At 37.6% G+C, this 15,198-nt stretch overlaps 1 protein-coding gene across 1 annotated transcript in view; it reads right to left on the bottom strand.

The window, feature by feature from the left end:
* Window positions 1-5,688: 5,688 nt before the first annotated feature.
* Window positions 5,689-15,198, bottom strand: part of COL21A1 (collagen type XXI alpha 1 chain) — a 104,010-nt gene continuing 94,500 nt past the window's right edge. Inside the window, exons 25-30 of the mRNA XM_062572912.1 lie at window positions 14,059-14,091; window positions 10,218-10,364; window positions 10,066-10,120; window positions 9,555-9,755; window positions 7,873-7,950; window positions 5,689-7,099 (exon numbers count right to left, since the gene is read on the bottom strand). Coding sequence (XP_062428896.1) covers window positions 6,912-7,099; window positions 7,873-7,950; window positions 9,555-9,755; window positions 10,066-10,120; window positions 10,218-10,364; window positions 14,059-14,091 — 702 coding nt within the window. The 3' untranslated portion in view covers window positions 5,689-6,911. The remainder of the gene's footprint in view (window positions 7,100-7,872; window positions 7,951-9,554; window positions 9,756-10,065; window positions 10,121-10,217; window positions 10,365-14,058; window positions 14,092-15,198) is intronic.

The following is a 15,198-nucleotide window of genomic DNA, read 5'->3' as shown; positions in this document are numbered from 1 at the left end:
AGTTCAGCCCCTTCCTCCTGAAGGTAATCCATCCTAGATCCTCAGCTCAAAGAGCTTTGGATTTTCAGAACAAAATTTATGGGATCATAACCCAAAGAGCCAGATTTTTTTCCCTCAGTTGTAGGTTTGGGTTTTTATTCTAAGAAATATCATAAACAGACCTACTGCATATACAAAAAAGTCTTTTTTTAACTTTTATAACACAAACATGGCTTGAGTGTTAGTAGTTGCTTGCCAATTTCCAGAGGAGAAGTTAGATAACAGCAAGCTGGGACAGATGCTATGATCTCTCGTGCTCACATCCAGAACTTTAGCCTTGGTAGCCAGAGATCCCTGAAGCTCACCACTGACACACTTGTCTTGAGCTTGCACCTCTGGGAGGTCTGTCACTTCATATCAGGTGAGTGTTATTTCCACAGTACGTTTCTCTTTTCTTTTTCTTTTTTTTTCTTTTTCTTTTTCTTTTTCTTTTTTTCTTTTTTTTTTTTTTTTTGTAGGGGACAGGGAGAAACATAATTCTTTCAAAATATATGTAATATTAGAATGGAGGAGTAAAGCGAGTGACTGTTTCCTTTTCCTTAGTTTGATATCCAGACTGCTGTATTGCTTATGCCTTTTCTTTTCCTCAGGATATCTCTTGTCCACACTGGAGGTAGCAAGCAAAATCCCCTCTCAGGTCAATACAAGTTTCGCGTGCCTCGAGGAATCTTTCCTGTTTACACTACAACTTCTTTTTCCAATGTCTTTGGGTAGCATTGTATTTGTCAACACTTCAAAAACGCTATTGTGGTTGAAATGCAGTTTCTAAGAAGTAGCTCCCTTTTTTTTTGCACGCTATTTCATGCAATTTTGATGTGTCACAAAGATACCATGGACTTTTTTCATACTTGACATGAGGAAAAGCTGAAAACAGCAGATGGAACACTCTCTGGAATTTATGAGTTTCTAACACAAGAGAGATGCTTTTTACAGGCAATATGGACATATGATGCCATAACAGTCACATGGATAAATGTTCTGATGAATTCACACCTTCGTTTTCCTTAAGTGGAAGAATACTATGTACTTTTATCAGTGACAAGAGGAAACAGTGTCCAAAGTGTCAGAAAACTACCATAGAACACTTACATATTTCTATAAGCTTGTGGCAGATGACCAAGGAACCTCTGACCCACTAATAAACCTTCTGGAGAGCTAGTTGAGTGGCCGGACACTGCTTCTGGAAAAACAGCTTTTAACGCTTGCATCTTTTGCCAAGAAAGGAAAGAATAGCGCAAAATAATATAATATAGTTGAATATTGCCAAAATATTTCTTTGTTACTAAAAGCATTTTATGCAAACACAGTAAACACTGGGAGGGGGAAAATACATCTAAAGAAAAACTCAGGTGCCACATAGCAATGATTTGCCTACAATAAAAAAATGGATTTGGATTCTCCAGTATGTATAGAACTGATAGACAATACTTCCTCATGGAGGATGCCAGGTAACTATTAACAGAAGAAAACAACCATAAATATATTTTTTTTCTAATAACTCAATTTTTAAACATTTCAACCTGATCCCACAAGCCAATGGATCCTAAGATGACTTGCTGTTTCCACTGAATATGCATTCCTAAGATGTGCTTTGGCTCTATTGTTTTCCACCTACAGGAAAATATTATCACCTCTTTTCACAGGGACTTGACTGAGCCTGTGTGAACTAGAAAAGAAAGATCCAACACAGCACCAAGCCAGTCAGATGCACCAATAGGAAATTTCTTTTTACTGAACCTTGAGTTTTTTTGAGAAACAAGATGATTCCCAGCTCCTCCTCTAAGAGACTAAGCAAGCTTGAATTATATTGGCTACACCTGAAGCTGAAGATGATAACTGGGCTCCGCAACGGTAGTAGGGCTGTGATAGTTCAGTTGTTACAGAAGACTTGACTTTTTTTTTCTAATTGGAAGACCACAATGTCTTTCAGCTAAGCAAATGAAGAACTGAGAGTCATACACACACACACACACACACACACACACACACACACACACACGCTATCTATGATATATATATACGTATATATGCACATATATATTTGAGGTGTGCATATATGGGTATACATATATGTATATCTTGTGTTTATATGTGTGCATGTGTGTAAATATATATACACACACCAAATAAATCCTGCACATGTGGACGCCATCTGTGACATCTGGTCTTTTACTAAATAATATATGTGTGTGTGTGTGTGTGTGTGTGTGTGTGTGTATAAATATATATATATACATATATATAAAAAACCACATCATTCCATATTTACTTACTCCAAACTTCCCTAAGAAGCTCATGGCTTTCTGAGGTACAGACTAAATGGCTGAGCTCTATGCACCGCTAAACTTTCACTAAGAAATTAAATTCCAATGCTAATACTTTGCAATTCTGCATATTTATGTCCAAGTACATGCCTCAGTATCTAAGACGCGGTAGCAATCAATCACTGTAGTGAAGCAGATAAATTTTAAATCCATTTTACAAACACAGAGGTATGAAGAGTTGAAGCCCTTTTCAAAACTTACTATAGTGAATTGTAGTTCTACTGACACCAACAGGCGTTAGACCAACAATGGATTTTTTAACTCAAGGTCACGCAACAAGTTGCTACTAATAAAAGTCCAGAAACTCTTTTAGCATCTTTTCCTCTGCTTAAAAGCTCTAGTTTTAAAGACTGTCAGGAGAGTAAGTAAATGTCAGTTAACAGAGTTTCTCATAACTGCTTCCAGAGAATATCTGGCACTTAGATAGTGACATGATTTACAGTGGTATTTTTTATTCATGGCTTCTGACTGCAGATCAGCTCTATAGAACCTCATACAGTTTTTATGAACAGTAAACAAGAATATCTCTCATGTGGATCACTCATCTAATAATGCTCAAGTTTATAGCATTTGTTTAACCTTTTACTTTAGAAGTAGTTGAAGATCTAGGAAATATTCATAATCTCAGCTAAAAGATCCAGTCAAGATATGATTTTGAACATACCTACATTTTACTCTATCATCTTAGTATTTCAAACAAAGTCAGAAAGAGAAAGGGTGTGAATTCAGCCAAATTCTGGCTTGATAAAATATTATATGGAACAATAGCCTAAATCATAGGTTTCTAGGCTATCGTGTATGCATCTCAATGGGATGCAAGACATTTACTAATCGCTTCTGGCTATTTCATTATATAGGGCTAGGTTTTCAAGGCATTTGTCTTCATTAAATGAGCCCACATTGTTACATGCTTTCCAAAAAGCACTGAACGGGTTATTTAGCACTTCTTTTGGAAAATTCCAGCTTATCAAAAACAAACATTTTTTGAAGAAACGTGACAGGTTCAACAAACTCAAATTCAGAGCATACCAGGTCAAAGATATAGAAAGACAATGTACCGAAGCTCAAAGCATCCGAACAGCTCAACAGCTAAGGCAATCAAATAGATGGAGATTCATACCTACTCCTGTTGCAGATAAAGGGTTTGAAAGTGACTTTTCTACACTCAGTGAAGCCTCTTAAGTTTACAAAGTCTGTCTTTCTGAGTACCTTATTGTACAAAGTCAAATAGCTCCAACATGAGATATTGTTTTAAAGCTGCACCTAAGATTTATGCAGTGCTGTACAGAAATCTGCTGGGTCTGAATGGGCTGTCCTAGCTACCAGAAGGAGCACAGGTGAAGTAAAAGTCTCTCTTTTTACTGATACAGACAAAAAATAAAAGATTCAGTTTTCCAATTAAGGGAACAATAAAATGAATAAGAAAGTAAGGTAAATGGGAATATTCAAAGGCATATCAATTGGGATAGGTAAAAAAAGGTAGCGGATTGCTTCCAGAATTGGTCTTTGGATTGACACTATAATTTTCCTTAGTGACCTTGACACAAAAATGTAGGAGCACGCTAATGAAGGCTGGATCATGAGAAAGGAGGATCAGAACACATGAACAATTAGTTTAAAGTCAGAGCAGCAAAAAAGCTAAATGCAGGGGTACAAGGTGCAAGCTCATGCATTTAAGTACTAATAAGCTTATCTACTTTGAGTAGAGGTCCCTTCCAACCTGAATTACCCTTAGCTTAGGAGTTCATCAGCTAGAAAAAGAAGAGAAAATAGAACTGGGTAAAACTAGTTAATCACAGAATACCTACATGGCTTTTGTATAACGTGTCCCCAAAATTAAGAAAATGTGAAGCAGAACAGAGCTAGATGTTTCGAGTATGTATCATCAGTGCCACTGAGGTACATGTAAGCCCTTACCTAGAATTATGGTTACATTTCTAGAATGACTCCTTCGCAAAAGACGTGAAGTGCGGAGCTGCTGAGGAGGAAAAGGGTGGGCAGCCTTTCAGGCAGGTGCAGTTCTGCTTGCCAAGAGGAAGCGGAGTTTTGCTAGCAGAGGCCAGCAAAAGGCGGACAGGGAACATAGCAACTTTCTGAAAGATGACAAAAGAAAAGTTATTCACACCAAACGCAACACTAGTAGGAGATTAAAGGTATATAAAGCGGCTATTAATAGAGGTGGATTGGAAATTAGAGGAAGAGCCTCAATCAGAGTATGAGTTTTGAAGCAACCCTCCAATAGGACTAATGGGGTGACTGCAATGCCACTACTTTTACAAAACGAAATCACAACCTAAGCTAACAGGAAAACAGATCGGCTAGGTGAATCGAGGCAGGCAAATGCACTTTGTTAAAATTTTGATTCCTCTTGATGAAACTGAAATGTTTGGATATAGAAGGAAAATGTTTCTCCCACACAAATGCATAAAAGTGAAATACTCTGAACCATTTTTTTTCCTCCAGTTTTCTGATATGGAATAATGTGTATGTGTTGCTTTAAATCACAATGAAAGTAAATACTGGGATCTTCTCCAAGGCAGGAATTGTGGCTTTCTGCTGCTGGTGTTCAGTGCAGTCAGGTGTCCTTCTGCCTTGCCCATCTTTTGCTTCTGTTTTCCCTCAGAACACCTCCCAAAAGATGTGACCCACCAGTCACAATGCCATACATTTTCTTGGAAAATGTGCCTTAAACACTGACTTAAACTAGCATACAATGTGGAGAGGGTCTGGAAATGTGCAGGGATCTGACTCCTCACTGACACGCACTCAGAAAATAAATACAGAGACTGGACAGGCTGCATACAGTGTTTCTAGATTCCAATTTCCACAAATTCAACCAATACTTGTTCACACAAGCAAAGTCCTGCCAGCGTAGCAGGCGCAGAGTAACTCCGAATAAATTGAATGGCTTACTTGGGAGAGAAAATTTCACGCATAACTTTGTTTCTCAGGTTTTCACTTCATACATTCAGACAACGGGTATCTTCCAAGGATCTTCTCGCAGGTTTCTAAACTAGCTTTAGGGACAGTCATGTTTGCACTCTGCTGGGCTTCCCACTATGGTAGATGCTCAACTTGGCAAAGGACAGTGCTCGCAGGGACCTGTCCTGGTGGGATGTGGCAGGTGGGGGCCACCAGGGCCGGCCCCAGACCCAGTGTCGCTCAGGCACCACTTTGCTATGGCTTTCCTTGGGGAAGGACACCAAACAAAAAATACAGCGGCAAGGTGGAAACACCCCTCAGGTGGAAACGCCTCTCCTGGAGGCACTCTCCTCTGCTATACGCAACATGGGCAACTTGCTATTGCTCATCTTGCTACCACCAGTTCTGTACAAATTTTTATTTTGCCTTGAATGTCAAGCATATTACCCATCTCTGATAGTATGACAACAAAAAAACACCACATTAGAAAAAGCCACTTATAAAGCTTTGGTTAAGTTCAATACAGGATTCTGCATTAATTTAAGAAAAGGATTTCAGATCTTAATGGGAACTCTGTCTTTGCTCTTTATGTAAAAGCAAACAATACACCTAATTTGCAAAGCATACAATGAAAATTACACATAGCTCTCTTAAAATGAACAAGGAAACATCATAACAAACTTTACAGCTAGTTAGCCAGCAGTTAGACCTTTCTTCTTGTAAACCTGCTTTTTCTATGAGACAAATGCAGTCCTTGGGGAGAAACAGTAAAGGATATATAACTTAATCCATAATTATGCAGAACTGTTTCATGTTGGTTGTACAAACATATTTTTATTTTTTTAAAATTATAGCTCCAATTCAAGTTAAAAAAATGCAATTTTCACATAAGCCAGATCACTCACATGGGACTCTTTTGTAGTTGAAAATATTGTCTTTCAGTAAAATTCAGGCCCTGCTTGAATCAGTAGGAGTTCTACCCTTGCATTTCACCTTGATTTTAAACTAGGATTTGCATGGCAAGGTAGGTGATATTACTTCTCTAACAAGTCCCAATACCTCTTTTTCTTAATTTATAAAAATCTGATACATGCTTTCGCTAATGGAACACCTTGAGCTAAGACATGTGAAACGTACACAAGCCAATGAGAGCCACACACATATGAAGTAAAAGCCAGCCACATTCTTTCAAATCAAATACTGTGTAGGTAGGCTGCATGTGTAAAATTTCACAGTAATTTACCAATAACTAATAATACCAATAATTAATGCCTAATCCTGCTCCCATTGTAGTCACTCCCATTGGAGTCCATTGTAAAGGACTTCAGTGGTAGCAGGAGTATGACAGGGCACTTAAATAGTAAATAGCAAATATTAAAGTTAATTTTATTCTTTTTAAAACTGATCTCTCTTTAAAAACACTTGAGATTCCATCAACACAAGCTACAAAAAATTACTGGAATTTCTTTTAAAAAGGAATGTATAACCTTTGGGATTCTTATTAATTTATAATATCAGAGGTACTTTTGTTCTTGTTTATGGGATTATTGCTGGTCACCTTCCTGAGACTTTAAAGACCATAAAAGACAAGCACCATACCTATACTCTAATGTATCATATCACAAATTAATAATTTGGTCCCTTTCTAAATGGATCTCTTCCCACAATGACACTAAAACACAGTGATGGATCACAGATTCCAGGTGGTCCGACTGGCCCCGGCATCCCAGGACTGCCACGATCTCCATCTTTACCCGGCTGCCCATGTTCTCCAGGACGTCCTTCCTTGCTCATACCTGGCGGACCTTCAGGACCTTAGCAACACACATGCAATAAACAAATACGTTATGGAAGATATATTAAAACGAAAACAAGGGCAAATACAGACCCACAAACCCCCTCCTCTTTGGTGAGGAGCAGTATTCAGACAAGGAAAACTTCATTCCATGAAAAAGATACTTTTTCTCACAAAGAGTTTATATGTTTATATTACTAACGTGTTATCTGATCAAGATTTTAAATAAAAAAAGGTGGAGCAGACTTTAAATCTAAGTAAAACTATCTTTTAAAAGGTAGTATAAAATTCTGCTTTCACACACTGTTTAGACTTTGTCATTTAATCTGAAACCCCAGGGCATGAATCAGAGTCCTCTGATTTCCACTCATTCTTCAGCTTTGGGTCAGGCCCTGACATCTCTTCCAGACACTCAGCTTTGTATTCTGCAAGAACACACTCCTGTTAGGAGGAGGACTTGCCTTCACTGAGCAATGGTTACAAGTCTCATGACTACATCAGCTCGGTTTTCTAATTAAACAGGAACTGCTTTGTCAAAGCGTACTTGACCTGGCATACCAAGAGGTAGGAACCTCTGGTGCCAATCTCTAGAAGACCTACCTTACATTAAATAATATTCTGCAGCAATTTAAAAGACATACAAGGGACAGGCATTAAGCATTAAAATGTACAGGTAATTAAGATGTGTAAAAACTATTTCAGTCCTTCCAAATGATATTAACAATTTTTATAAAATACATTTTTTTTAATTATTCACATGCATTGAATCTGAACAGCTGAACCAATCCTCACCTGGAGGACCAGGGGGACCTTGGACTCCAGGAACCCCAATTCCTTGACTGCCTTTCGCTCCATTTTTTCCTGGCAGGCCTGTGGATTAGCAAGCAGATGCATATATTTCCACACTAACAATATTTTTGTCTGAGAAACTCAGCAGTCAGCATTTGAGAACAGTTATTGAATAAAAAATGTAATAGTTCAAAAGCAAATCAAGGGATATAAAATAAACTTTTCCTTGTAATTTGTAGAGTATAACAAGCTCCTTAACTACCCTCAGTTCTACTAAATTAAGAGTCAGTTAATATAGCACCTGTAAAGGAGATAGACACTAGATAGCAAGGAAATAGATGACGGAGAATTAAGAACATTTTTTGTTGAGTGGCATTTCACTGGTAAAAATTTTAAGAAGTGCAGCTTTGTAAAGATTTTAAGAAGCATGAAGGAAGGGTAAGACACCACAGCCCCAATGAAATGCTGACTACAGAGACAATTCTCCCAAATTGGAGCTGGATTATCTCCACCAAAGAAGAAATGCCAAGGGAAGCAAAAATCTATGCTCTTTCACACTAGTACAACCCAACGAATTCAGCTTCTTTAAAGAAGCAGACATCCATGTTTCCATCTCTTATGGAGTAGCCAGAAAGATTAATCAGTATCAGTTCCAGAAAAAAGCTGCGCATTCTCCTTCAGGGGATGAAATTAAGCAAGCACTACAGATAAATCATCATCCTGCCCAGAATGAATTTGACATTCTGGGGCACAGTTAGCAAGCCGCAAAGTGAGTATTTACTAACCCTCTGCCTGTCTACCTGTGGTACGTTGCTAGCTAGCGATATTTCATATAGACTTCCCAATTATTTTGATGCTATAGGAAATACAGTGGCTGCTGGGGTCACAGTTTCCAAATTATGGACTTTATTTGTTGTCTTTGTACAATTTCAGACTGCATATGCATACTTAACTTTAAGTTGCAAAGAAACCCATAGGAATAAGTGGGAATGCTCATACGGCTGAGTTACCTAAAAATACTGGTATTACTTTGGTCATTGCTAGTATTATTAAAAAGAAAACCAGTAAGTTTAAGAAAAGCATAAAGAAAGGTGCATAAAGAAAAGGCCTTGTTAAATAAAAAGGGAAAAAAAGGAGAAAACCCCAGGAAATTAGGCTAGCATTTGCTAGAAGTTAAGTTAATTTATGGAAGAGTACAGATAAATAACAGAGGAGTATAAAGGTGTCACATGCTATAGTATCAGTCTATAGGGTAGCAGGCAGTAAATGTCTGGTGAACAATACTAGTCATTTTAAAGTCCTTTAAAATAGGAGAAACAAGTAAGTTAGGGGGAAAAAGACTAGAAAACATGGAAATGCATTTAAATTCATGCCTAAACCTACTCGATTAAAAAAATTTAAATGTTGTCAAAAGCAGCTGTGTAAGACTACAGAGAAAACAGACAACTCTGTAAGATGACCACAAAGTTTAACTACAGGAGAACTCCACGCGAGTCAGCTTGCTGCACGGTTGTGTTTTCTCCCCTCCTGGCGCGCGTTCCTCGTAGGCAGTGACACGTTTACCCCGCTCCGTGCCCTCCGGCACCCGCGGGGTCCATTCCCAGCCATCCCCTCACCCCACCCCGCTCTCCCTCCCACGCAAAGCCGGAAGCGAGAAACGGCACCGCGACCCGAGCGTGCGGTACCTCTCGTCCCACGAGCGCCGGGGCGACCCGGAACCCCCGTCAGACCCGGAACGCCGTCGTTTCCCGGCAAACCGGGAAACCCTCGGGGGCCTTCGGGGCCTCTCGGACCTGGCGGCCCCGGAAGCCCCGGGGAAGCGCTTTGGGACTGGCAGTGATTGCAGTTCTGCAGCCTCCCGCTCTGCAGGATGGCGGGCAACTGGGCTGGGAGAATCCAAACAAAAAGTGCTTAGAGCCTTGTGACACCGAACACTACCGCTGTGCACACGAAAATACAGAAATACCCCCCAACCACGGCAACAAAACCAGCTTCCTGCATATGGAGAAGATAACGCCCTTAGGAAACAAAATGCCTATGGAAGCTGTAGTACAGAAATACAGCTTTACAGACATTTGCACGTCAGTGATAAATCAGCACTACTGATCTTACTTTCCAGAAAGCATCTTGATAATTATCAGGAAGCCTCTTTAGTATTTAAATTAGAAAGACCCATAAAGAATCTCTGGAACTCACTTCTTAGTACATCTGAACACACCTGCCGAATAAACTCTTCCGAAAACTCTCGTGCCTGAATTGAACAGAGAAGTGTTACAAAGTCAGAAAGCATGCATTTGTTTGGGGGCTTTTAGGTGCCCAAAATGACAGTTCTGAGGTTCAATACACACAGGTTTTCCATCTGATCCAGGTGGTCCCGGGGGTCCTCTGTCTCCTGGCTGACCTCTGAGACCTGGAGGTCCAACCAAGCCCTGGATACCAGATTCTCCTTTTTGTCCATTGATGCCTCGAATACCTGGATCTCCCTTCTCACCTTTCTGAAATCAAAAACAACAAAAAGTCAACCACATCTTTCACAGGTCATTTGGAAGCCATATAGCACCAAGCAAATCCATTCTGAGAAAAATCTCCATTGATAATCTTCATAAAATGAATATGATCAAGTTGTCATTGCAACTTAACTTGACACTGATTAGTAGATGTATTTCACTAACATGTATTGCAGCCTTCAGATTCCTTAGCAATTATTTCAGTTACAAATATTTGCCAAATATATCTAGAAATAAATGACTACTATGGATATTTCTTTTAATCTTTAAATATCTAAACTTCTATTTTAAATAGATCTATTTTGCTTATTAATTAATACAGAACAAAAAAGCCTTCCTTAATATATGGAAGAAAAGGGTTTTATTCACTTTTTCATGATAAATTAGCTAAGTCATTACAGTATATTAAAACTCTTCTTAGTAGGCTGGAAATAGTACAAGTCAAATTCTGGCTCCATTGACATTCTTGGCAAATTTCCCATTTACTATAATAGTCAAGAAACAAACAATCAACAGACAAAACAAAAATTCATTTGACTACAATTAGTCTTTTTTTTTCTTCTGACTTCAGTTACTCTCCATATATTCGGTAACAACTGTAGTCCATTTGATTTGCTGGAAAAAAGTTAAAAGTAATGCTGGAAAACATTCTGATTTATCTTTATTAAAGCAATGACTCCTCAGTGTATGGAATTACCTACTGTAATAGTGTGAAACTCTTTCCCTAACTTGGAGCCAACAAAAACTTCAGTACAATGCAATTTGGTACATGCCCAAGGTTAAAGTTAGTATACTATCTTTACTCCTCGATAAGCTTTTTTCCTTGCATTTCTGCATAGTTTGTGCAGGGTGTTATCAGCAGCTTTAGTAGCTTTCATCCTTTCAACTATTTTAGATGCAACTATGGAAACAAGGCAACAGGATCACTGTACATGGCAGAGAAAACTTACTGGAGCAAATAATGCAAGTTTAAGAAGCACTTAGGCATATATTCTTCATAGAAATTTGGATTTAAAATCATATAATTTATATTTCATTGTACCATTCTATCTAGTACTATCAAAATTCTTGACTTCAGAAAAATATATGGTTCATTCAAAGCTTTCTGGAGGCTCCGAATTATTAGCAATGCCCGGAGTTCTCCTAATGAATTATTACAGAGTGGCTAGCTTCAGATCCAGTATCTGCTTACTCAGTTTTATGTAGAAACTTTCAGATGGTGTTTATCTCAAAACTGTGACATTGTAACTGATTACATCAGGAAAAAAAAAAAAAAAAAAAGCACTTTTAACATCGCACTTGGCCCTACACAGGGACCACAGTTTGGCCAGGTTAGCTCTTCGACTAAGTCATTTAGTTTGGCTGTAAATGAAATTTCAAGCCAGTGGGGCAGTGCAACCCTACTCTGAAAAGCTAGCAAAGGAAAACATACTCAAGTGACTGCTTTTCTATGCTTTTTAAAAATTAATGTTACAAGTTTTTCTTTTTCTTTTTACTTCCATTACCTTACAGTACCCACAGAGCAAAACTATATATGTACAAAAGATGCAACTAAAAAAAAGGCAGCCACTCTTTCTTCTTAAAAAAAATCCACAGAAATGAAAAAAATGTGACAGATGTCAGTCAAATGATGAAGAATGCTGCTGGAAAGATGCTCCACCACTGACATCATAAGATGCCAAGCACAAACTGAATGGCAGTCCGCACACTCTTTCCCTTGTAGAAGTTTTGCACTAATTCAGAACTGACTATTTGCAATGTTGTAACCGTATTTTATTCTCTTGGTATTGTCAGCTTAATCACAGTAGTCATGGGGACTTGGTTTTCTTAGTTACACAGGATAAATCTGTAATTGTTCATTTCTAAGTTTACATATACACATCTGACTGGCAAGATGATTGATTTGGAAGTAGATGTTAAAAAAGCTAGAAATGGCCAGGGCAATATTGGGAAAATGGCATCTATTGTAGAAAAATATTACAGGCAAGAAGCCAGTATATTAAAAAAAAAAAATCAGGACAAAACAGTGAAATCATCAGTACAACTGCCTGCAAACTTGCCAAAAAGCAAACGAAACGGCTGAAGGAACATTTTCTGCAGAATATGTTGCCACGTTCTGTGTGTGGCCTTGTTTGTCGACCCTCTCTATTGGTAAAGAAAATCAAAAAAAACAGAAAAGACTTCAGTTAACTGCTGAGAGTTACCTACTGAGGAAACTTTTAATTAAGGAGTTTGAGCATAACAAATGACACATATTTTATAAAAATTAGAAAATAAACTTATTTTATCGATCTGAAAAGTAAACACAGGACGTCTTAGCATTTAGTAAGAATATCATTAAAAGGATTTTTCAGAAGAAATAAATTATTATGATGATTTAAATTTAGAGGGATTAGTTTGATGATGTAAAAGTAATCCTTAAGCAATTTTGGCTGTCATCTGTAAGTATTCAATAGAAGCCTAGAGGCATATAGGACAATTCACAAAGTTAAATGCACAAAAATATTTAATTGTTTATCTGAACTGAGCTTCCAAAGAATATGCCCAGTTACTGACATGCAACAATACATTAAGAAAAACAGAAAATAACTGAACATAGACATCGCTAAATAAAGTTGAAGCAGAATGATACTAATGGGACAGCGTGCATCCTGATTTCACTTGTATTGGAATGAATAAAAGATAACTAAGTTAATCATTTAAATTTCAGTATTTTAAACAACATGCAGCATGAAGATCAAAAGGTTTGACCGTAAATATATAAAATGTAAAGCAGGGCCTCGCAGAACTCTCCCAGAGATCCACAAATGTAGGTTCTGACAGACTGATAAGGACTGTGCTCCTCCAAATGTGCTTCCCTTTATACTTAACCCTTCAATTTTCATGCTGAGTTGAGTACAAGCCTAATAACAGAGAACAAAAATCTGGCCTGGGATTTTCTGAGCCAGTCTCACAAGACAGAATCCTCTAAAATAAGATGCTTGTAAAGGATCACTATATTCCTTTTTATTACCTACAAAATAAAGCCACACAACAAAAGCTCCTGGTCAAGCTTAAAACACACAGATAAACAGTTCAGCTGTGGAAATTCTTTCCGCAGGCTTTTCTGGAAGCTGAAAGTGCAGCATACCAGCATAGTTCAAAAGGAATTGGACAAGCTCACGAACGGCATTAAATGCAACACTTTGGGTCCAGCCTCTAGCTTAAATGTCCCTCCACTGCTGACTGTCAAATATATACAATATACAAGAGGAAGGATTGTCTTCAGGTGTCCTGTTTCTTATATTTGCCTCCTAAGCTGTGCTGGCTGCTGCTGAAGGGCAGACATTGGACCAGACGTATCATTTTGATCAAATACTCAGTATTCTTCTTCGAATTATTTCATACTTTCAATGAACTTAGAACTTCTAGATTTTTTTCTTCCATTTAGTTTCTTCAGACAGCATCTTCTCTGACCTTTATTCTTTTAAAGGCAATGCTTGGCTTTAAAAATCTTTTTTTAATCTTGCACTTCATAAAAAATATGTACTTTGTCTCTTTTTAACTATCACTTCTTTCTCTGTTCTGGTATTTCTCAGTTCTTTTCCCTTCTCTTACTTGGAGTGCAGAAATAAGACTCTGAACATGCACTTTACAGATTATCTGATTTGCAGAAACAATTTTGTGATTACAAAGTACATACCTCCCCTTGCTCTCCACGCAATCCTTTTGCTCCCTTTAGAAAGTAATATAGAAAAGAAATATTAACAAAGTAAGTTGAACCAAATTACATTTGGAACAAAAATATAGTATTTTTGTCCCTTGTTTTTAAAAATTAATCACAAACATTGATTTTAATGGTTCTGTGATTCCTATTTCTACAAAAAAAAAGCACATTGTATATACGGATTAAAATATATACATCATGGTGAGCTAAACCCTTTAGTAATACCTTTAACATCATACACTAAAGGATAACTTGGAAATATACCATACATATTATAAACTATATATTATATTAATCTACAAGTGCATAGACAAAACATTATTAACTCAACAAAACACAGAAGATATAAAAATTTGTGGTCTACCTAAAGGAGACTCTGGATTCTATTTGTTTAATACTGTCTTAGACAGAAACCAAGCTCAGGGCCTTTGAAATATAGACATAGTTTGCACACCAGAGGTTGCATTTTGGCAAACAGTTCCAGCATCCTTTCTGTCAGCTGGTTCCAGCAAGTCACCAATCATTCACTTCCACGGCACAACGGCAGCTCAGCTCAGGCTTTTTTCACTTTTCTGATGGACTTTCACGGACAAAGGAACCTGCATTATATCTCTGAGAAGTTCTGAAGCTTCTGGAAACCTGAGGAAGGACCTACGTATAGCACAGTCTTCCAAAACTATCTGAATGACTGATTTTTTTGGTTGCTAGTCAAACTAGATAAGTGTGAGAAATGCGGATGTGTGTTTTAGACTAAACACATTATTTTTTCAGCTTTCTCAAAAAAGCAAGAAATAATAATTCAGGCTGTATGATTCTATCTGAAAAAAATGTGCTCTTTCACTCTCATTTTATTTTACTTTATAATTAAAAAAATAAATATATGCAGATATGTCTGTTAGTCTCAAAATAAAAAAAATAAGACATTTCATTTGTAAAATTTTAAAGTACAATGTTACATATGGTTAAAAAAAATTGTTGGCCTTTTAGTTAATTTTTTTTTCAAAAATTTCTGTGCAGCTTTACCACAAGACTTCTATCAAGCTACGTAGCCCTGAGGGCGATAAAACCAGGCCAACATAGAAAGTAGATATTCTACCCCTGCTTCACTGGAATTAG

This window comes from Rhea pennata, chromosome 3 (genome assembly GCF_028389875.1).
Source record: "Rhea pennata isolate bPtePen1 chromosome 3, bPtePen1.pri, whole genome shotgun sequence".
NCBI classification, from domain to species: domain Eukaryota; kingdom Metazoa; phylum Chordata; class Aves; order Rheiformes; family Rheidae; genus Rhea; species Rhea pennata.
Note: the sequence above shows the minus strand (reverse complement) of the source record. Positions and strands in the feature narration are given on the sequence as shown.